General features: G+C 39.8%; 1 protein-coding gene across 1 annotated transcript in view; it reads right to left on the bottom strand.

Annotated features, from left to right (window-relative positions):
* BOD1L1 (biorientation of chromosomes in cell division 1 like 1) overlaps positions 1 to 24,350 on the bottom strand; it is a 539,385-nt gene that overhangs the window by 146,762 nt on the left and 368,273 nt on the right. Inside the window, exons 25-29 of the mRNA XM_053700293.1 lie at positions 22,226 to 22,310; positions 22,104 to 22,144; positions 9,772 to 9,811; positions 8,487 to 8,530; positions 8,299 to 8,380 (exon numbers count right to left, since the gene is read on the bottom strand). Of these exons, the coding sequence (XP_053556268.1) occupies positions 8,299 to 8,380; positions 8,487 to 8,530; positions 9,772 to 9,811; positions 22,104 to 22,144; positions 22,226 to 22,310 (292 nt within the window). The remainder of the gene's footprint in view (positions 1 to 8,298; positions 8,381 to 8,486; positions 8,531 to 9,771; positions 9,812 to 22,103; positions 22,145 to 22,225; positions 22,311 to 24,350) is intronic.

Here is a 24,350-nt window from a genome sequence, read left to right as displayed (position 1 = left end):
CCTTATTGTGACAAAAGGAACGAAAACGATTATTAGACCTAAATTTACCTTTAGATTTTTTATCCTGTGGTAAAAAAGTTCCTTTCCCTCCAGTAACAGTTGAAATAATAGAATCCAACTGAGAACCAAATAATTTATTACCCTGGAAAGAAAGGGAAAGCAAAGTTGACTTAGAAGACATATCAGCATTCCAAGTCTTAAGCCATAAAGCTCTTCTAGCTAAAATAGCTAGAGACATATACCTGACATCAACCCTAATGATATCAAAGATGGCATCACAAATAAAATTATTAGCATGTTGAAGAAGATTAACAATGCTATGAGAATTATGATCTGTTACTTGTTGCGCTAAAGCTTCTAACCAAAAAGTTGAGGCTGCAGCAACATCCGCTAAAGATATAGCAGGTCTAAGAAGATTACTTGAACATAAGTAAGCTTTTCTTAGAAAGGATTCAATCTTCCTATCTAAAGGATCCTTAAAGGAAGTACTATCTGCCGTAGGAATAGTAGTACGTTTAGCAAGAGTAGAGACAGCCCCATCAACCTTAGGGATTTTGTCCCAAAACTCTAATCTGTCAGATGGCACAGGATATAATTGCTTAAAACGTTTAGAAGGAGAAAATGAATTACCCAAATTATTCCATTCCCTGGAGATTACTTCAGAAATAGCATCAGGAAAAACTTCTGGAATAACTACAGGAGATTTAAAAACCTTATTTAAACGTTTAGATTTAGTATCAAGAAGACCAGAATCCTCTATTTCTAATGCAATTAAGACTTCTTTAAGTAAAGAACGAATAAATTCCATTTTAAATAAATATGAAGATTTATCAGCATCAACCTCTGAAACAGAATCCTCTGAACCAGAGGAATCATTATCAGAATCAGAATGATGATGTTCATTTAAAAATTCATCTGAAAAATGAGAAGTTTTAAAAGACCTTTTACGTTTACTAGAAGGAGGAATAACAGACATAGCCTTCTTAATGGATTTAGAAACAAAATCTCTTATGTTAACAGGAACACTCTGAGTATTAGATGTTGATGGAACAACAACAGGTAATGTAATATTACTAAAGGAAATATTATCTGCATTAACAAGTTTGTCATGACATTCATTGCAAACAACAGCTGGAGGAACAGATACCACAAGTTTACAGCAGATACACTTAACTTTGGTAGATCCAGCACCAGGCAGCGATTTTCCAGAAGTATCTTCTGACTCAAGGTCAATCTGGGACATCTTGCAATATGTAATAGAAAAAACAACATATAAAGCAAAATTGATCAAATTCCTTAAATGACAGTTTCAGGAATGGGAAAAAATGCCAGTGAATAAGCTTCTAGCAACCAGAAGCAATAAACAATGAGACTTAAATAATGTGGAGACAATAGTGACGCCCATATTTTTTAGCGCCAAAAAAGACGCCCACATTATTTGGCGCCTAAATGCTTTTGGCACCAAAAATGACGCCACATCCGGAACGCCGACACTTTTGGCGCAAAAAACTTCAAAAAATGACGCAACTTCCGGCGACACGTATGACGCCGGAAACAAGAAAAAAATTTTTGCGCCAAAAAAGTCTGCGCCAAGAATGACGCAATAAAATGAAGCATTTTCAGCCCCCGCGAGCCTAACAGCCCACAGGGAAAAAAAAGTCAAATTTTAAGGTAAGTAAAAAATTGATTTATTCATATGCATTATCCCAAATATGAAACTGACTGTCTGAAATAAGGAACGTTTGAACATCCTGAGTCAAGGCAAATAAATGTTTGAACACATATTTAGAACTTTATATAAAAGCGCCCAACCATAGCTTTAGAGTGTCAAAGAAAATAAGACTTACTTACCCCAGGACACTCATCTACATGTAGTAGAAAGCCAAACCAGTACTGAAACGAGAATCAGTAGAGGTAATGGTATACATAAGAGTATATCGTCGATCTGAAAAGGGAGGTAAGAGATGAATCTCTACGACCGATAACAGAGAACCTATGAAATAGACCCCGTAGAAGGAGATCATTGAATTCAAATAGGCAATACTCTCCTCACATCCCTCTGACATTCACTGCACGCTGAGAGGAAAACCGGGCTCCAACCTGCTGCGGAGCGCATATCAACGTAGAATCTAGCACAAACTTACTTCACCACCTCCATAGGAGGCAAAGTTTGTAAAACTGATTTGTGGGTGTGGTGAGGAGTGTATTTATAGGCATTTTGAGGTTTGGGAAACTTTGCCCCTCCTGGTAGGAATGTATATCCCATACGTCACTAGCTCATGGACTCTTGCTAATTACATGAAAGAAAGACCCTTTTACACCAGTAATATCAGAAATTATGTCTGCCGGACCAGGTCCAAACAAGGTCTTACACTTGTAAGGAAGCGCCAGAAGCTTGGAGGTAACATCAGCGGACCAAGATTTTAGCCACAAAGCCCTGCGGGCAAGACAGTGAAACCAGACATCTTGGATCCCAGTCTAATAACTTGCATGTTAGCATCAGAAATAAAGGAATTAGCTAGTTTGATAGCCTTAATCCTATCTTGGATCTCCTCCAACGGAGTCTTTACTAAAATCGATTCAGAAAAGGCGTTGCACCAATAAGATGCCACACTTGCTACTGTGGCAATACAAACTGCAGGTTGCCATTGAAGACCTTGATGAATATACATCTTTTTCAAATACGCCTCCAGCTTTTTGTCCATGGAATCCTTAAAGGAGCAGCTATCCTCTATAGGGATCGTAGTTCTCTTAGCTAAAGTAGAAATAGCCCCTTCTACTTTAGGCACCGTGCACCATGAATCCTTAATGGAGTCAGCAACAGGAAACATCTTTTTAAAGATGGGAGACAAGGAGAAAGGTATCCCTGGCTTCTCCCATTCCTGTGAAATAATCTCCGTCACATGGTCTGGAACAGGAAACACTTCCAGAGGAAGGAACATCATAGTATTTATTAAGTTTACTAGACTTCTTAGGGTTGACAACGACAGAAGTATCGTAGTTGTCCAAAGTAGCCAATACCTCCTTTAACAGTACACAAAGGTGTTCAAGCTTAAATCTGAAGTTTACTTCTTCGGTATCAGATGAAGGAATTATACTGTCTGAATCTGAGATTTCACTCTCAGAGGCTACCGACGATTCCTCCTCCTCAGACTTATGAGGGAAGGCAACCTGCGTAGCAGTAGGAGGAACAGAAACCTTACTATCTGAATGTTTAATTTTCCTCTTGTGTTTTCCGAGGAAATCTGAGAGGAACTGCAAAGAACTGTATGTGACACCATTAAGGCTTGGGACGTTTGAGGGGAAAGCTGTGGCATTGCCTGAACAGCATCATCCTGAGAGACATTAGGCAAAGAGGGCAACAATTTATCTTTACACTCTAGAGTTCTTGCTAAACATGTAGTACAGAATTGCATAGGCAAAACAATTTGGGCCTCAAGACAAACATCTGACAAAGGACTCAGAATTTTGTTCCATATCCATAGCTTACAAAAAAAATCCCCAAAGCAAACGAGAAATAAAATGTTTAAAAATAAAGTGTACTGTCACTTTAAATCACTACTTGAAACTAACAGCGATACACGCTACAAAAAACAGTTTGAAAAAACAGACACTCTACACCTCAGATATACTGAGGCGTCCTACCATACTTCAGAGGCTTTACAATTAGACAAATGCTGCCGGCAGCCCACAAACCACTTTATAATCGATCCGAGCTGAGGAGAAGACGCCACTTTGCTCTGTGTCGGAAGATCCGTCAGTCACATGACCGGTCGTCAGGAACTGCGCAGCTAAGTAAAAGTGCGCGTTCCCAGTAAAGAAAAACTACCAATAAGTTATTAGAGCCGTGCTAATTAATAAAAGTCTTATACGTTCAAAAACTCTTGTACTATAATGCCCCATTCAACACAAATTCCCTCATTTGTTTCCACACTAGAAAGTGAATAAAAATAACCATAAAATTGCCACAGAGGAACTTTCCCACATGAGGAGAAATGAATCCCTTAGTCTCCATACTTAGTGCCTGCACACTGCCTCATAAAATCCTATATATTGCTGCAGAGTTAAATAATTTACTGAAGTGCAAGTCTCCAATACCTACTTACCTGCAATCTATCTGTCCGGCAGAAGTAAGGACTAGAGAAAAAATGATTCCTGAGCACTCGGGGGAAGAAAATTAAAATAAAAAGTTTTATTAATAATTTAAAAACGGCATAGACATGCAGGGGTCAATGAATAGGTAATCCTGACGTGTTTTGCGCCGCTAGTGGTGCTTAATCATAGGATGTACAGGTAAGTAGCTATCACCTATTTAAGGAGATCTCCCACCAATCAGAGGCCATAGATTAGACCTCACAGGGGAACGCCTATCCTACAAGTAATGATATATTTAAAAACAACAATAGATAAAAATGCAAGTAGTGCTACTGAATTCCTTGAGAAGATGCTAACAGATTCATGTAAATATACATAATGAATAGATAAATAACCACAATTGGCAGTTAGTAAATATGTCTCAACAGTAAAAAGAGATTAATTACTGTGGGTACAAAAAACCTAATAGTTGTTAATACTCAAAGTTTTGATTATAGTTACTATATTATAAATAAGAAAAAGAACAATTTTGATTAATTTGTAAGGACTACCTCACAAATTCCTAACTGCTTAAAAGCCACCACTACTCTACTGAAGAGATTGACGTGGACTCAGCTAAACCCAAATCCTTGCTTGCAGGGAAAAGTACCCAAAAAAGGAATTCATTTCTTCAGACACCGAACGTCACCTCCTACATTGACAGAGGCAAAGAGAATGACTGCAGATTATGGGTAGGTGGGTGACACTAAACAGCTTTGCTGTGGTGCTCTTTGCCTCCTCCTGCTGGCCAGGAGTGATATTCCCACTAGTAATTGAAATGACGTTGTGGACTCTCCATGTCTTAGGAAATAAACTTATTTTTATATTTACACTTTGAGTCACCAGCTCCCTACTGAGCGTGTGCACAAATTAACATAATATACATATATGCATTTGTGATTGGCTGTCGCATGATACAGGAAGTGTGGAAAAAGACAATTGAAATATTTCAGGAAAAAAAATCTACTACTTACTCGAAGTTCAGACTAAGTGTTATTGCACTGTGTTGTAATCATGCATTTGTTGATTATGCAAAACTACTGTTATTTACTGGTTCCTTAAAGATCAACTTAAAAGGACATAAAGCCCAATAATTTTCTTGCATGATTCCGATACAACATACAATTTTAAACAACTTTCCAATTTACTTTTATTAAGTAATTTGCTTTGTTCTCTTGGCACCCTTTGCTGAAAAGCATACTAAGGCAGGGGCAGGAGCTAGCTGCTTATTGATGGCTGGTCACATATGCCTCTTGTCATTGGCTTACCAATGTGTTCAGCTAACTCCCAGTAGTGCATTGATGCTCATTCAATAAAAGATACAAAGAGAATGAAGCAAAACAGATAATAGCAGTAAGTTAAAAAGTTGTTTAAATTTGAATGCTCTATCTAAATCATGAAAGAAAAAAATTGTGTTTAATGTCCCTTTAAAGGGACAGTCAAGTCCAAAAAAACTGTCATGATTTAAATAGGGCATGCAATTTTAAACAACTTTCCAATTGACTTTTATCACCAATTTAGCTTTGTTCTCATGGTATTCTTAGTTAAAAGCTAAACCTAGGAGATTCATATGCAAATTTCTTAGTTCTTGAAGGCCGTCTCTAATCTGAAAGCAATTTGACAGTTTCTCACCACTAGAGGGCGTTAGTTCATGTGTTTCATATATATAACATTGAACTCACGCACGTGAATCTTCTAGGAGTGAGCACTGATTGGTTAAAATGTCTGTCAAATAAGGGGGCAGTTTGCAGAGGCTTAGACACAAGATAATCACAGAGGTAAAACGTGTATTATTATAACTGTGTTGGTTATGCAAAACTGGGGAATGGGTAATAATGTGATTATCTTTTTAAACAACAGAAAACTTCTGATGTTAACTGTCCCTTTAAGATCTTGATTGAAATAGGGATAAATATGGTGGATGAGAGAGAAGTATACCAGATATTTACGTTAAAGACTAGACATCCCAAAGATCTCAATACTGAATAAGATGCTAACATATCTGATTATTGGAACATATATCTAATTTTGATTTATGTTTTTTGGAAGCCATATATATTTTTTTTTACAAAAAATTAAACTAACAGATGTGATATTACCTTATGTTAATGATTTTAATTTATAAATAAAGGCTATGTTTTATTAGTAGGGAATAGTGCTATAAGCCCCCATACTTTCTCTTTTTTGTGTAATTTAATTGTTAATTATGGAGGATTAGCACCTTATCTCATAGGAATATTTTTATTTGATAAGTTTTTTTCCCCACTCTCTTGGACTGTAGTGTCAGTTAGCCATTATCTTTTAATCAAAAATGGATCTTATGTCAGTTCTCTACATTATCCATTTATAGTCTGGAGAAGGACTCACTATCAAGGCTTTCTCAAGGAGAGTGGACTGGTCCGTAGAGGCTTCCTCTTTCAGCATAATTTAGCGAATAAGCAGAATCTGTACATATAAGATTTTGTGTATATGTTATTATCATTATTATACTTTATTTGTATAGCGCCGCCAAATTCCGTAGCGCTGGCTATATGTTTAGACCATATGTTGTGATGTTTGATTTGCTGATATATACACATTAAAAATAATTTAAATTTAAAAAATTATGGTGCAAAAATTGAAAATGTTTAATATTAGCTCATTTTCGCATAATATTGGCGAAAAGTTTAGCCAGGTGGTCAGGAAAATCAGCTGGGTGGTGCACCCGCCAAAAAGGTCCGGGGGAGAACACTGAGCATTTATAAAATATAAAATATTAGATAATTACAATGACATATTGACAATGTATACATGCTCCTTCCATTGTTAAAACTCAGCTAGTCTAGTGAAGAGCCCCAATTTGTAATGTGTTCACCCTCATTCTAACATATCTTTCATGTAATTGACAAGAGTCCATGAGCTAGTGACATATGGGATATACAATCCTACCAGCAGGGGCAAAGTTTCCCAAACCTCAAAATGCCTATAAATACACACCTCACCACACCCACAATTCAGTTTTACAAACTTTGCCTCCTACGGAGGTGGTGAAGTAAGTTTGTGCTAAGACTTCTACGTTGATATGCGCTTCTCAGCATTTTGAAGCCCGTTTCCTCTCAGAGTACAGTGAATGTCAGAGGGAGTATCACCTATTGAATGCAATGGTTTTCCTCACGGGGGATCCATTTTATAGGTTCTCGGTTATCGGTCGTAGAGATTCATCTCCTAACCTCCCTTTTCAGACCGACAATATACTCTCATATTCCATTACCTCTACTGATAACTGTTTCAGTACTGGTTTGGCTATCTGCTATATGTGGATGGGTGTCTTTTGGTAAGTATGTTTTCATTACTTAAGATACTCTCAGCTATGGGTTGGCACTTTATGTATTTATATAAAGTTCTAAATATATGTATTGTACTTATATTTGCCATGATTCAGGTTTTCAGTATATTTCCTGTCAGTTTCATATCTGGGAAATGCTTTTTTTTATGAAAAATCTATTTCTTACCTGTCTTTTAAATTTTCGGGCAGAATTAGGCTCGCGAGGGCGCAAAATGCCAGAGTTTATTGCGTCATTCTTGGCGCAATATTTTTTTGGCGCAAATTTGTCATTTCCGGGCATCTTAGTTGACGCCGAGTCCTTTCACAAGGTTGCGTCATCTATGACGTGAGTGTATCGTTTCCGGACTTTTTTGGCGCAAAAAAATATTTTTCTGTTTGTTATGCGTCATACTTGGCGCCAAATATTTTCATTATTTAAAACCCCATTTCTATTTGCCTCCTGCCTTTTTTTCTATGTCAGAGGGCTATGTCGTTTGCATTTTTTCCCATTCCTGAAACTGCCCTAAGGAAATTGAGAATTTTGCTTTATATGTTGTTTTTTTCTCTTACATTTGCACAATGTCTCAATCTGATCCTGTCTCAGAAATCACTGTTGGAACCCTGTGGACTACCTTCAGCTGTGGTTTGTAATGGTTGTCATGATAAACTTTTACATGCAGAGAATGTATCCATCAGTAGTAGTTAATTACCTGTTGCCAGTGTTGACAAAAAACACATATAAGGCAGCACACATAAGGTAATGTTTTTGCGTATTGGTGAGGTCATTTTGAAGTCTAAGCAACAAAGTGATACTGAATAGCTGTGCAAAACTATACAAAAGTTATCAGATTTTTTTTTACCGCTCCCTGATGAACTCCGTAAACGTTTAGGCTTTCTTTCTTGTCTGTGAACAGTTTCAAAGCTTTTGTCCTCAGGTTCCACCTGCATAGAAAACAAGGTACACTATGAAGTCTTTTTAATATCTTTTTGAATTTAGGCATGTTTATATGCATGTTCTTACGGATTACAGATATATACACAAACTTACATGAGTGCTTTTCTGATCTTTCTTGTTCTCTAATTCCGGAGTACCTAAAAAGCACAAATGAAATAAAATAAACATTAAGCCCATTATATACGTATTTATTTACAGGGTAAAAGTACTGTAACATTTTTCCCTCCTCCTTTTATATATATATATATATATATATATATAAAAATAAAAATAAAATAGCTTCAGCTTTTTGACACCACAACCCACTGAAATGGGATGAGCTTGCAGGTAAAATACATTATCTTATCACTCTATATAAACACAAAGGCTTCATAGCTGTGTCAGAGAAAACAATTGAAAATGAACATTTCATTACCAATCTCTCCCACCCCCACAGTATATGTAATTTTTTTCTGATGAATCTTGTTTACATAGCTTTTCTGCACCAATTACTGCAGTACAGAACATTTCAATATCAGTTTCAGCAGGCAAAAGCAGAAAAAATAAATAAAAATAAAGTGTAAACAGTGATGCTGCTTAGCATTAACAGCAAGCAGCATCATTGTTTATGTTGCACAAATAGCGTAGAGGGTTGCGCATGCACATTTTAATTTACAAGCAGAGTTCCAAGCACGGGAGCGTGCGGTAATTGATTTACATGGAGCACATAGTGAGGCTACGATTGGCTTCAACAACTGCAAGTCAAGTCAAGTAAGCCTAAACGAAAATTGTAGTGAGAGGCTGCATTAGATGAGGAAATGTAGCGTGAATAAAATGCTGGTAAATTAAAGTGCAGTTGACTTTTGTACTAAATAAGCATATCGATATGCTAGTTAGGAGAAGACATTTCATAATATGTGAAACTGTTGGGGCGAATTTACCAGCACTTTAATGGAAAGACTCAAGGAAATGAAGATTGCATTGGTGCACACTCTTAAAATAATGACTCATTAATTTGCCATCAAAACCAGCATAATAGAGTTTTAAAGGCTGTGATTAAAGTAAGGAAAAAACCTCCATTCCAACCAAAAGTAATAATGATGAAAAAAAACAAAAAACAAAAAAAACATCCTGATATACCAACACAGGCCAAAACATTTTAGAAAGGGGAGAAAAAAATGGAATAAACTTAAAACTGCTGAATTACTTGAAAAGTTTTAGTTTATATTAGTTACATTTACCGAGCTACCACACGTTTTATACTAAAAAGAACATAATTTAGAATATTTAAGCTACTATAAAATAAGCATATTTGTGTCAAAATGTTAATGTAATTGTATCAGGAATACATAAAGGTACTGTTAGTAAGTTGTAAAAAACAAAAAAGGAATCAACATACCTTGCTTGTTATGAGCAGAGTCTACAGCTTCTTTCTGTACCTATATATATATATATAGTACAAAACCAATAAATATACATATGATTATTTGGACATAGAAATTATGAAATTAAATTGTTCACAAAAAACAAGTAAATAAGGCATTCTTTCTTTGCACAAGAAAAAAATAAATTTAACCCCTTAATGACAACTGACGTACCAGGTACGTCATGCATTAACAAGCAGTTAATGACAATAGACGTACCTGGTACGTCAGTTGTCTAACAGAGTGCTGGAACTGACAGCTGTCAGTACCCAAGATGGCGCCCATTAAGCTAGAGGGGGAGGGTTAGAGAACTGTTTGATGGGGGATCCATGAGGTTGGGAGCTAAGGGGGGATTCTATACAGCAGCATATGTAAATTTGCTATAAAAAAACCCCCAAAAAACAAATATACCTTTTATTTTAGTACTGGCAGACTTTCTGCCAGTACTTAAGATGGCGGGAACAATTGTGGGGTGGGGGAGGGAAGAGAGCTGTTTGGGAGGGATCAGGGGGTCTGATGTTTCAGGTGGGAGGCTAATCTCTACACTAAAGCTAAAATTAACCCTGCAAGCTACCTAATTAACCCCTTTACTGCTAGCCATAATACACGTGTGATACACAGCGTAATTTAGCGGCCTTCTAATTACCAAAAAGCAACGCCAAAGCCATATATGTCTGCTATTTCTGAACAAAGGGGATCCCAGAGAAGCATTTACAACCATTTCTGCCATAATTGCACAAGCTGTTTGTAAATAATTTCATTAAGAAACCAAAAATTGTGTAAAATGTAAAGTTTTTTTTTTATTTGAACGTATTTGGCGGTGAAATGGTGGCATGAAATATACCAAAATGTGCCTAGATCAATACTTTGGGTTGTTTACTACACTACAATAAAGCTAAAATTACCCCAAAAAGCTCCCTACATGCTCCCTAATTAACCCCTTCACTGCTGGGCATAATACACGCATGTGCGCAGTGGCATTTAGCGGCCTTCTAATTACCAAAAAGCAACGCCAAAGCCATATATGTCTGCTATTTCTGAACAAAGGGGATGCCAGAGAAGCATTTACAACCATTTATGCCATAATTGCACAAGCTGTTTGTAAACAATTTCAGTGAGAAACTGAAATTTTGTGAAAAAATTTGTGAAAAAGTGAACGATTTTTTGTATTTGATCGCATTTGGCGGTGAAATGGTGGCATGAAATATACCAAAATGGGCCTAGATCAATATTTTTTGATGTCTTCTAAAAAAAATATATATACATGTCATATTCAGAGATTCCTGAAAGATATCAGTGTCCCAATGTAACTAGCGCTAATTTTGAAAAAAACATAATTTATGCTTACCTGATAAATTTATTTCTCTTGTAGTGTATCCAGTCCACGGATCATCCATTACTTATGGGATATTCTCCTTCCCAACAGGAAGTTGCAAGAGGATCACCCACAGCAGAGCTGCTATATAGCTCCTCCCCTCACTGCCATATCCAGTCATTCGACCGAAACAAGACGAGAAAGGAGAAACCATAGGGTGCAGTGGTGACTGTAGTTTAATTAAAATTTAGACCTGCCTTAAAAGGACAGGGCGGGCCGTGGACTGGATACACTACAAGAGAAATAAATTTATCAGGTAAGCATAAATTATGTTTTTTCTTGTTAAGTGTATCCAGTCCAAGGATCATCCATTACTTATGGGATACCAATACCAAAGCTAAAGTACACGGATGATGGAAGGGACAAGGCAGGATTAAACGGAAGGAACCACTGCCTGAAGAACCTTTCTCCCAAAAACAGCTTCCGAAGAAGCAAAAGTATCAAATTTGTAAAATTTTGAAAAGGTGTGAAGCAAAGACCAAGTCGCAGCCTTGCAAATCTGTTCAACAGAGGCCTCATTTTTAAAGGCCCAGGTGGAAGCCACAGCTCTAGTAGAATGATCTGTAATCCTTTCAGGGGGCTGCTGTCCAGCAGTCTCATAGGCTAAGCGAATTATGCTCCAAAGCCAAAAGGAAAGAGAGGTTGCCGAAGCTTTTTGACCTCTCCTCTGTCCAGAGTAAACGACAAACAGGGAAGATGTTTGGTGAAAATCTTTAGTAGCTTGTAAGTAAAACTTCAAGGCACGGACTACGTCCAGATTATGTAAGAGACGTTCCTTCTTCGAAGAAGGATTAGGACACAATGATGGAACAACAATCTGTTGATTGATATTCTTGTTAGAAACCACCTTAGGTAAAAACCCAGGTTTGGTACGCAGAACTACCTTATCTGCATGAAAAATCAGATAAGGAGAATCACATTGTAGGCAGATAGCTCAGAGACTCTTCGAGCCGAGGAAATAGCCATCAAAAACAGAACTTTCCAAGATAAAAGTTTAATATCAATGGAATGAAGGGGTTCAAACGTAACTCCTTGAAGAACTTTAAGAACCAAGTTTAAGCTCCACGGGGGAGCAACAGTTTTAAACACAGGCTTAATTCTAACCAAAGCCTGACAAAAAGCCTGGACGTCTGGAACCTCTGCCAGACGCTTGTGCAAAAGAATAGACGGAGCAGAAATCTGTCCTTTTAAAGAACTAGCTGATAATCCTTTGTCCAAACCCTCTTGGAGAAAGGACAATATCCTAGGAATCCTAACCTTACTCCATGAGTAATTCTTTGATTCACACCAATAAAGATATTTACGCCATATCTTATGGTAGAATTTCCTGGTGACAGGCTTTCGTGCCTGTATTAAGGTAATGACTGACTCGGAGAAGCCACGCCTTGATAGAATCAAGCGTTCAATCTCCATGCAGTCAGTCTCAGAGAAATTAGATTTGGATGATTGAAAGGACCTTGTATTAGAAGGTCCTGCCTCAGAGGCAGAGTCCATGGTGGAAAGGATGACATGTCCACTAGGTCTGCATACCAGGTCCTGCTTGGCCACGCAGGCGCTATCAGAATCACCGATGCTCTCTCCTGCTTGATTTTGGCAATCAGTCGAGGGAGCAGAGGAAACGGTGGAAACACATAAGCCAGGTTGAAGAACCAAGGAGCTGCTAGAGCATCTATCAGCGTCGCTCCCGGGTCCCTGGACCTGGATCCGTAACAAGGAAGCTTGGCGTTCTGGCGAGAAGCCATGAGATCCAGTTCTGGTTTGCCCCAACGATGGATCAGTTGAGCAAACACCTGCGGATGGAGTTCCCACTCCCTCGGATGAAAAGTCTGACGACTTAGAAAATCCGCCTCCCAGTTCTCTACGCCTGGGATGTGGATCGCTGACAGATGGCAAGAGTGAGACTCTGCCCAGCGAATTATCTTTGAGACTTCTAACATCGCTAGGGAACTCCTGGTTCCCCCTTGATGGTTGATGTAAGCCACAGTCGTGATGTTGTCCGACTGAAATCTGATGAACCTCAGGGTTGCTAACTGAGGCCAAGCTAGAAGTGTATTGAATATTGCTCTTAACTACAGAATATTTATTGGGAGGAGTTTCTCCTCCTGAGTCCACGATCCCTGAGCCTTCAGGGAGTTCCAGACTGCGCCCCAACCTAGAAGGCTGGCATCTGTTACAATCGTCCAATCTGGACTGCGAAAGGTCATACCGATGGACAGATGGACCCGAGATAGCCACCAGAGAAGAGAATCTCTGGTCTCTTGATCCAGATTTAGTAGAGGGGACAAATCTGAGTAATCCCCATTCCACTGACTTAGCATGCATAATTGCAGCGGTCTGAGATGCAGGCGCGCAAATGGCACTATGTCCATTGCCGCTACCATTAAGCCGATTACTTCAATGCACTGAGCCACTGACTGGGCGTGGAATGGAATGAAGGACACGGCAAGCATTTAGAAGTTTTGATAACCTGGACTCCGTCAGGTAAATTTTCATCTCTACAGAATCTATTTTTACAGTGTATGTAACAAGTCAGCAGAGCATTGCACCCACTTGCAAATGGATGATTAACCCCTTAATAACAAAAACAGAATAATAAATGACAAAAACGTTTTTTTTTGTTTTTTGTTTTTTTTTTAAACACAGTCACAACAACTGCCACAGTCTACTGTGATTGTTACCCTCCTCAAACACGACTTTGAAGCCTTTTGAGCCCTTCAGAGATGTCCTGTATCATGCAGAGGGAAACTGAATGTCTCTGTCAGTATTTTTAGCTGCACAGAAAAGCACTAAAATAGGCCCTTCCCACTCATATTGCAACAGTGGAAAGCTTCAGGAAACTGTTTCTAGGCAAAAATCAAGCCAGCCATGTGGAAAAAACTAGGCCCCAATAAGTTTTATCACCAAACATATATAAAAAACGATTAAACATGCCAGCAAACGTTTTAAAATACACTTTTATAAGAGTATGTATCTCTATTAATAAGCCTGATACCAGTCGCTATCACTGCATTTAAGGCTTTACTTACATTACTTCGGTATCAGCAGCATTTTCTAGCAAATTCCATCCCTAGAAAAATATTTTAACTGCACATACCTTATTGCAGGAAAAATTGCACGCTATTCCCCCTCTGAAGTTACCTCACTCCTCAGAATATGTGAGAACAGCAAAGGATCTTAGTTACTTCTGCTAAGATCATAGAAAACGCAGGCAGATTCTTCTTCCAAATACTGCCTGAGATAAACAGTACACTCCGGTACCATTTAAAAATAACAAACTTTTGATTGAAGAAATAAACTAAGTCTAAAACACCACAGTCCTCTTACGACCTCCATCTTAGTTGATAGTTGCAAGAGAATGACTGGATATGGCAGTGAGGGGAGGAGCTATATAGCAGCTCTGCTGTGGGTGATCCTCTTGCAACTTCCTGTTGGGAAGGAGAATATCCCATAAGTAATGGATGATCCGTGGACTGGATACACTTAACAAGAGAAAAGTGGTTTGGAAATAGCAAAGTGTTACTTGTATTTATGGCCCTATAACTTGCAAAAAAACCCCCAAAGAACATGTAAACATTGGGTATTTCTAAACTCAGGACAAAATCTAGAAACTATTTAGCATGGTTTTTTTTTTGGTGGTTGCAGATGTGTAACAGATTTTGGGGCTAAAAGTTAGAAAAAGTTTTTTTTCCATTTTTTCCTCATTTTATAATTTTTTTATAGTAAATTATAATATATGATGAAAATAATGCTATCTTTAGAAAGTCCATTTAATGGCGAGAAAAACTGTATATAATATGTGTGGGTACAGTAAATGAGTAAGAGGAAAATTACAGCTAAACACAAACACCGCAAAAATGTAAAAAACAGAATTTATGTTTACCTGATAAATTACTTTCTCCAACGGTGTGTCCGGTCCAAGGCGTCATCCTTACTTGTGGGATATTCTCTTCCCCAACAGGAAATGGCAAAGAGCCCAGCAAAGCTGGTCACATGATCCCTCCTAGGCTCCGCCTACCCCAGTCATTCGACCGACGTTAAGGAGGAATATTTGCATAGGAGAAACCATATGTTACCGTGGTGACTGTAGTTAAAGAAAATAAATTATCAGACCTGATTAAAAAAACCAGGGCGGGCCGTGGACCGGACACACCGTTGGAGAAAGTAATTTATCAGGTAAACATAAATTCTGTTTTCTCCAACATAGGTGTGTCCGGTCCACGGCGTCATCCTTACTTGTGGGAACCAATACCAAAGCTTTAGGACACGGATGAAGGGAGGGAGCAAATCAGGTCACCTAAATGGAAGGCACCACGGCTTGCAAAACCTCTCTCCCAAAAATAGCCTCAGAAGAAGCAAAAGTATCAAATTTGTAAAATTTAGAAAAAGTGTGCAGTGAAGACCAAGTCGCTGCCTTACATATCTGATCAACAGAAGCCTCGTTCTTGAAGGCCCATGTGGAAGCCACAGCCCTAGTGGAGTGAGCTGTGATTCTTTCAGGAGACTGCCGTCCGGCAGTCTCATAAGCCAATCGGATAATGCTTTTAATCCAGAAGGAGAGAGAGGTAGAAGTTGCTTTTTGACCTCTCCGTTTACCAGAATAAACAACAAACAAAGACAAAGTTTGTCTGAAATCCTTAGTAGCTGCTAAGTAAAATTTGAGAGCACGAACTACATCCAAGTTGTGCAACAAACGTTCCTTCTTTGAAACTGGATTAGGACACAAAGAAGGCACAACTATCTCCTGGTTAATGTTTTTGTTAGAAACAACTTTTGGAAGAAAACCAGGTTTAGTACGCAAAACCACCTTATCTGCATGGAACACCAGATAAGGAGAAGAACACTGCAGAGCAGATAATTCTGAAACTCTTCTAGCAGAAGAAATTGCAACCAAAAACAAAACTTTCCAAGATAATAACTTAATATCAACGGAATGTAAGGGTTCAAACGGAACCCCCTGAAGAACTGAAAGAACTAGGTTGAGACTCCAAGGAGGAGTCAAAATTTTGTAAACAGGCTTGATTCTAACCAGAGCCTGAACAAAGGCTAGAACATCTGGCACAGCTGCCAGCTTTTTGTGAAGTAACACAGACAAGGCAGAAATCTGTCCCATCAAGGAACTTGCAGATAATCCTTTTTCCAATCCTTCTCGAAGGAAGGATAGACTCTTAGGAATCTTAACCTTGTCCCAAGGGAATCCTGCAGATTCACACCAACAGATATACCAAATAATGTGGTAATTTTTCTGGTTACAGGCTTTCAGGCCTGAACAAGAGTATTAATAACAGAATCTGAGAACCCTCGCTTTGATAAGATCAAGCGTTCAATCTCCAAGCAGTCAGCTGGAGTGGGTCGAACGGACCTAGAACAAGAAGGTCTCGTCTCAAAGGTAGCTTCCATGGTGGAGCCGATGACATATTCACCAGATCTGCATACCAAGTCCTGCGTGGCCACGCAGGAGCTATCAAAATCACCGACGCCCTCTCCTGATTGATCCTGGCTACCAGCCTGGGGATGAGAGGAAACGGCGGGAACACATAAGCTAGTTTGAAGGTCCAAGGTGCTACTAGTGCATCCACTAGAGCCGCCTTGGGATCCCTGGATCTGTACCCGTAGTAAGGAACTCTGAAGTTCTGACGAGAGGCCATCAGATCCATGTCTGGAATGCCCCATGGTTGAGTGACTTGGGCAAAGATTTCCGGATGGAGTTCCCACTCCCCCGGATGCAATGTCTGACGACTCAGAAAATCCGCTTCCCAATTTTCCACTCCTGGGATGTGGATAGCAGACAGGTGGCAGGAGTGAGACTCCGCCCATAGAATGATTTTGGTCACTTCTTCCATCGCTAGGGAACTCCTTGTTCCCCCCTGATGGTTGATGTATGAACTTGGCCCTCGCTAACTGAGGCCAAGCTTTGAGAGCATTGAATATCGCTCTCAGTTCCAGAATATTTATCGGTAGAAGAGATTCTACCCGAGACCAAAGACCCTGAGCTTTCAGGGATCCCCAGACCGCGCCCCAGCCCATCAGACTGGCGTCGGTCGTGACAATGACCCACTCTGGTCTGCGGAAGGTCATCCCTTGTGACAGGTTGTCCAGGGACAGCCACCAACGGAAAGAGTCTCTGGTCCTCTGATTTACTTGTATCTTCGGAGACAAGTCTGAATAGTCCCCATTCCACTGACTGAGCATGAACAGTTGTAATGGTCTTAGATGAATGCGCACAAAAGGAACTATGTCCATTGCCGCTACCATCAAACCTATCACTTCCATGCACTGCGCTATGGAAGGAAGAGGAACGGAATGAAGTATCCGACAAGAGTCTAGAAGTTTTGTTTTTCTGGCTTCTGTCAGAAAAATCCTCATTTCTAAGGAGTCTATTATAGTTCCCAAGAAGGGAACCCTCGTTGACGGAGATAGAGAACTCTTTTCCACGTTCACTTTCCATCCGTGAGATCTGAGAAAGGCCAGGACAATGTCCGTGTGAGCCTTTACTTGAGGAAGGGACGACGCTCGAATCAGAATGTCGTCCAAGTAAGGTACTACAGCAATGCCCCTTGGTCTTAGCACCGCCAGAAGGGACCCTAGTACCTATGAGAAAATCCTAGGAGCAGTGGCTAATCCGAAAGAAAACGCCACGAACTGGAAATGCTTGTCCAGGAATGCAAACCTTAGGAACCGATGATGTTCCTTGTGGATAGGAATATGTAGATACGCATCCTTGAAATCCACCTTGGTCATGAATTGACCTTCCTGGATGGAAGGAAGAAGTGTTCGAATGGTTTCCATCTTGAACGATGGAACCTTGAGAAACTTGTTCAAGATCTTGAGATCTAAGATTGGTCTGAACGTTCCCTCTTTTTTGGGAACTATGAACAGATTGGAGTAGAACCCCATCCCTTGTTCTCCTAATGGAACAGGATGAATCACTCCCATTTTTAGCAGGTCTTCTACCCAATGTAAGAATGCCTGTCTTCTTATGTGGTCTGAAGACAACTGAGACCTGTGGAACCTCCCCCTTGGAGGAAGCCCCTTGAACTCCAGAGAATAACCTTGGGAGACTATTTCTAGCGCCCAAGGATCCAGAACATCTCTTGCCCCAGCCTGAGCGAAGAGAGAGAGTCTGCCCCCCACCAGATCCGGTCCCGGATCGGGGGCCCGCATTTCATGCTGTCTTGGTAGCAGTGGCAGGTTTCCTGGCCTGCTTTCCTTTGTTCCAGCCTTGCATAGGTCTCCAGGCTGGATTGGCTTGAGAAGTATTACCTTCCTGCTTAGAGGACGTAGCCCTTGGGGCTGATCCGTTTCTGCGAAAGGGACGAAACTTAGGTTTATTTTTGGTCTTGAAAAGACCTATCCTGAGGAAGGGCGTGGCCCTTGCCCCCAGTGATATCAGAGATAATCTCTTTCAAGTCAGGGCCAAAGAGTGTTTTCCCCTTGAAAGGAATGTCAAGCAATTTGTTCTTGGAAGACGCATCCGCTGCCCAAGATTTTAACCAAAGCGCTCTGCGCCACAATAGCAAACCCAGAATTTTTTCGCCGCTAACCTAGCCAATTGCAAGGTGGCGTCTAGGGTGAAAGAATTAGCCAATTAAGAGCACGAATTCTGTCCATAATCTCCTCATAAGAAGAAGAATTACTAATAATCGCCTTTCCTAGCTCATCAAACTAGAAACACGCGGCTGCAGTGACAGGGACAATGCATGCAATTGGTTGTAGAAGGGAACCTTGCTGAACAAACATCTTTAGCAGACCTTCTAATTTTTTATCCATAGGATCTTGGAAAGCACAACTATCTTCTATGGGTATAGTGGCGCGCTTGTGTAGAGTAGAAACCGCCCCCTCGACCTTGGGGACTGTCTGCCATCAGTCCTTTCTGGGGTCGACTATAGGAAAACAATTTTATAAATATGGGGGGAGGTACTAAAGGTATACCGGGCCTGTCCCATTCTTTACTAACAATGTACGCCACCCGCTTGGATATAGGAAAAGCTTCGGGGGGCCCCGGGGCCTCTAAGAACTTTTCCATTTTACATAGTGGTTCTGGAATGACCAGATAATCACAATCATCCAAATTGGATAACACCTCCTTAAGCAGAGCGCGGAGATGTTCCAACTTAAATTTAAAAGTAATCACATCAGGTTCAGCTTGTTGAGAAATGTTTCCTGAATCTGAAATTTCTCCCTCAGACAAAACCTCCCTGGCCCCCTCAGACTGGTGTAGGGGCCCTTCAGAAACCATATCATCAGCGTTCTCATGCTCTACAGAATTTTCTAAAACAGAGCAGTCGCGCTTTCGCTGATAAGCGGGCATATTGGCTAAAATGTTTTTGATAGAATTATCCATTACAGCCGTTAAATGTTGCATAGTAAGGAGTATTGGCGCACTAGATGTACTAGGGGCCTCCTGTATGGGCAAGACTGGTGTAGACGAAGGAGGGGATGATGCAGTACCATGCTTACTCCCCTCACTTGAGGAATCATCTTGGGCATCATTTTTACTAAATTTTTTTATGACATAAAATACATATAGTTAAATGAGAAGGAACCTTGGTTTCCCCACAGTCAGAACACAATCTATCTGGTAGTTCAGACATGTTAAACAGGCATAAACTTGATAAAGCACAAAAAACGTTTTAAAATAAAACCGTTACTGTCACTTTAAATTTTAAACTAAACACACTTTATTACTGCAATTGCGAAAAAGTATGAAGGAATTGTTCAAAATTCACCAAAATTTCACCACAGTGTCTTAAAGCCTTAAAAGTATTGCACACCAAATTTGGAAGCTTTAACCCTTAAAATAACGGAACCGGAGCCGTTTTTATATTTAACCCCTTTACAGTCCCTGGAATCTGCTTTGCTGAGACCCAACCAAGCCCAAAGGGGAATACGATACCAAATGATGCCTTCAGAAAGACTTTTCTATGTATCAGAGCTCCACACACATGCAGCTGCATGCCATGCTGTCCTCAAAAACAAGTGCGCCATACCGGCGCGAAAATGAGGCTCTGACTATGATTAGGGAAAGCCCCTAAAGAATAAGGTGTCAAAAACAGTGCCTGCCGATATAATCATATCAAAATACCCAGAATAAATGATTCCTCAAGGCTAAATATGTGTTAATAATGAATCGATTTAGCCCAGAAAAAGTCTACAGTCTTAATAAGCCCTTGTGAAGCCCTTATTTACTATCTTAATAAACATGGCTTACCGGATCCCATAGGGAAAATGACAGCTTCCAGCATTACATCGTCTTGTTAGAATGTGTCATACCTCAAGCAGTAAGAGACTGCACACTGTTCCCCCAACTGAAGTTAATTGCTCTCAACAGTCCTGTGTGGAACAGCCATGGATTTTAGTTACGGTGCTAAAATCATTTTCCTCATACAAACAGAAATCTTCATCTCTTTTCTGTTTCTGAGTAAATAGTACATACCAGCACTATTTTAAAATAACAAACTCTTGATTGAATAATAAAAACTACAGTTAAACACTAAAAAACTCTAAGCCATCTCCGTGGAGATGTTGCCTGTACAACGGCAAAGAGAATGACTGGGGTAGGCGGAGCCTAGGAGGGATCATGTGACCAGCTTTGCTGGGCTCTTTGCCATTTCCTGTTGGGGAAGAGAATATCCCACAAGTAAGGATGACGCCGTGGACCGGACACACCTATGTTGGAGAAATAGCCTTTGTCACAAAAGGACAGAAAATGGAAAAGTACTGTTGTCATTAAGGGGTTAAAGTGGATTTCAAATCTGCTACAAACGTCAAGAATATGGGTTTCATGAAATAAACACAATGTGATGGAATGCACACACTTCAACCTAGATACTGCATTAAACAATTAACCTCACAAATGTAAATACCTATCTTTATTTATGTTAAATGAAACAAAACAACCATCTGTAAAAAAAAAAAAAAAAAAAAAGAGACACAAAGGCCTTATGGTTCTTGCACCTAAGCATAGAGGTGGAAGAGCCCTCAGAGGAAGTACACCCCCAACTGAGGAACATATAGTTGTGTATATACGTCACCAAGTCATTGCATAGCAAGGAGAACTAGTAAATCTAAGATTCATGCTTATGGGAGAGAACCTGTCAGCACTCCGATAAAATAAAATAGGACATTGTTACAGGAACCTGAGACAGTTTAGTACAGAAAATGTAAAGGTCCCTTGTAGTGTATAAATAAAATGCTCTATTTTGTTACAAGATTTTACATGAATGGCCTTTTCACTGTAAAAGGACCGTAGGAGCATGCAATTTTAAACAACTTGCCAATTTACTTATAATCAAATTTGCTGTGTTCTCTTGGTATCTTTTGTGGAAAAGCATACATAGGTAGACTCAGGAGCAGCAATGAAGCTAGCTGTTGATTGGAGTCTTCACATCTATGCCGCATCATTAGCCATCCACGCAATACGTTCAGCTAGCTTCCAGTAGTGTATTGCTGCTCCTTCAACAAAGGATACCAAGAGAATGAAGCAAATGTTATAATAGAAGTTAACTGGAAAGTTGTTTAAAAACTGTATGCTCTTTCTGAATCATGAAAGAAAAAAAATAAGTTTTGTGTCCCTTTATGCACCTAGTTAAAATGACATATCAATTACATTTTTTATCATGTATATGAAAGAAAATAATTTACACAAGTTGAAACTATTACTGCTGATACTGGTGAAGAGCGTAGAAAGAAAGAAGGAAAGAAAGAAAGAAAAAGAGAAAAAAAGAGTGAGAAAAAGAGTGAAAAAAAGAGAGAAAATGAGAGAGAAAAATAGTGAGAAAAAGAGTGAGAGCGAGTGTGAGAGAGAATGAATACTACTGCTTAAACAGAATCAACATTTCTTTAAGATAGGTTGTCCACACAGATAATATAAATGTCTTATTTTTAAAATACAATGCATGCAATTAACATATAGTTTAACATTTTGATACATACATTTGTTCCTTCTTCAGAAGACTCTTGCTTCACTGGTGTCTCTAAACATAAATAGATTAAACATAATAATTGGAGTTTATTTTCTTCATGAGAATATGTATGGAATTGTAAAGCATACTTACCAACATTAGAGGTTGCCGTTAGATTACGGTTCTTGGGAGGTCTTCCTCTTTTTCTTTTCTCAGTTTCAATTTTAGGCTGGTCTTCCTAACAAAACACCATATTAAAAATGATCATTGCTAAAAACATAAATTATGCTTACCTGATAATTTCCTTTTTTTACCCAGACAGAATGAGTCCACAGCTGCATTCATTACTTTTGGGAAATTCAGAACCTGGCCACCAGGAGGAGGCAAAGACACCCCACCCAAAGGCTTAAATACCTCTTCCACTTCCCCCATCCCCCAGTCATTCTGCAGAGAAACAAGGAACAGTGGAAAAAGCATAGGGTGAAAAAGGTGCCAGAAGAATAAAAATAATTGGCCCCCCTTTAGAAAAATTATGGGCGGGGAGGTGTGGACTCTTTCCGTCTGAAGAAAAGGAAATGATCAGGTAAGCATAATTTATGTTTTTCTTCATAAACGGAAAGAGTCCACAGCTGCATTCATTACTTTTTTGAAAACAATACCCAAGCTATAGAGGACACTAAATGCTAAAACGGGAGGGTACAAAAGGCACCCCATTCAGAGGGCATCAAACCTAAAACCCTTACACCAGAAACCCCAGCTTCGTCCGAAGCAGAGGAAAATCTAGAAAAATTTTGAAAAGGAAAAAGCCCAAGGACACAGATCCACAGATAGACCATAAGCCTTGCTAGAGACCGCAGGAACTAGACTCGACTGACCCAACGGTCTCCAAGAGACACCATCAACCGCCAGTCGGTCTCCAAACAACAAACCCGCTTGCTAAAGAAAGGGATCAAACAGCTGTAAGCTCCTAAAAGGAGAAAGACACGAAGAAGTCATAAAGGATTCCAGGGAAACTTACATAGGGCACAACAAAACCCTAAATAGGTCCCAAACAAACCTCAAGGAACGCAGATCGAGAAACCTTGAGGCCAAGCCAACCAAGACCCCGGTCTCGCAGAACAAGAAGGGCAGCTCCCAACCCTATTGTTCAAAATCCACGGAATCGAGATTGAAAAAGAGAAGAAATCTTCCCTAACCAAATACCTAGAAAGCCCCATAAACCATTAGGGACTGCTGAGAATATCCAAATCTCGTGCAGCAACTTGGATAGGGAATCCCCTGACGGCAACCCCTGAGGACTCAGAATGCTGCACGCTGCTATCATCCGAAGATGATCTAGAAATTTTAAAATAGACAAGCAAATGGAAACAGATAAAGTTAGGGACAATCCTAACCAACAGCCTGCTAGGCATCCAGCCAACCAGTGGACACCGCCAGTCCGTTCCACAAAATCTTGAACGTGGAAAAGAAACAGAGCCCCTCAAGGAAGACTCATTGAACCTCAAAGACTCAAGGACAAAAATTGCAGAGCAACAGATCTCAAATCCTACTCCAACGCCCGACTAGCCCAAGTGACGGGCATGTCTGATAGACCGGGGTAACAAAACAAAACACAACAACAAACCCCCTAGGGAATGTAAGAAAATGCTACAGGAATGTGTAGGAATCTTAACCCATGGCTCTGTGCATTACTACTCTGTTTATATGTTGAGCCGCAGACAAATCTCCAACTGTAAGGATTCCAGGCCGCCTTTTCCTCCTCTCCTCATTACCTGCACTTCCTACCTGCTTTTAAGTCGTCACCTGACTGCAAACAGGTGCTTAGTAATTACACTTGCAGCAGCTAACAGCATCATTGCAACCTCGCTACTGTGATTCACCTTTAAGCCTATCTTTGGATTACAATATGTACTTGTTCGTTGTAACTGTTCTTGTCATCTTTCCCAGCAGTGGATTACAATTCTGAGCATCTGTTTTGCTTCTCTAAAGGACTTATCTTTACCTTCCAGTAACCTATCCTAATCTATCAGCCTGTATACCCTCAGCTCTCCCCAAACTTATCAAGCATCAAGTTTACTGTGCAACTACCTAACCAGAGATTTCAAGTCCGCAGTCTTATTATCAACATCAGTTACATGGACTTTTCCTACTTACACGCCAAGCAAAGTGACCACTTCACTAAACAGTCCCGGAGTTGCAAACAGCGTGAGCCGCTGTCAGTCAAGAGCTCTATTCCTCCCACTACATCACGGAACCACGGAGATACACAGCGTAAGCC

This window comes from Bombina bombina, chromosome 2, assembly GCF_027579735.1.
Source record: "Bombina bombina isolate aBomBom1 chromosome 2, aBomBom1.pri, whole genome shotgun sequence".
Taxonomy (NCBI): Eukaryota; Metazoa; Chordata; class Amphibia; order Anura; family Bombinatoridae; genus Bombina; species Bombina bombina.
Note: the sequence above shows the minus strand (reverse complement) of the source record. Positions and strands in the feature narration are given on the sequence as shown.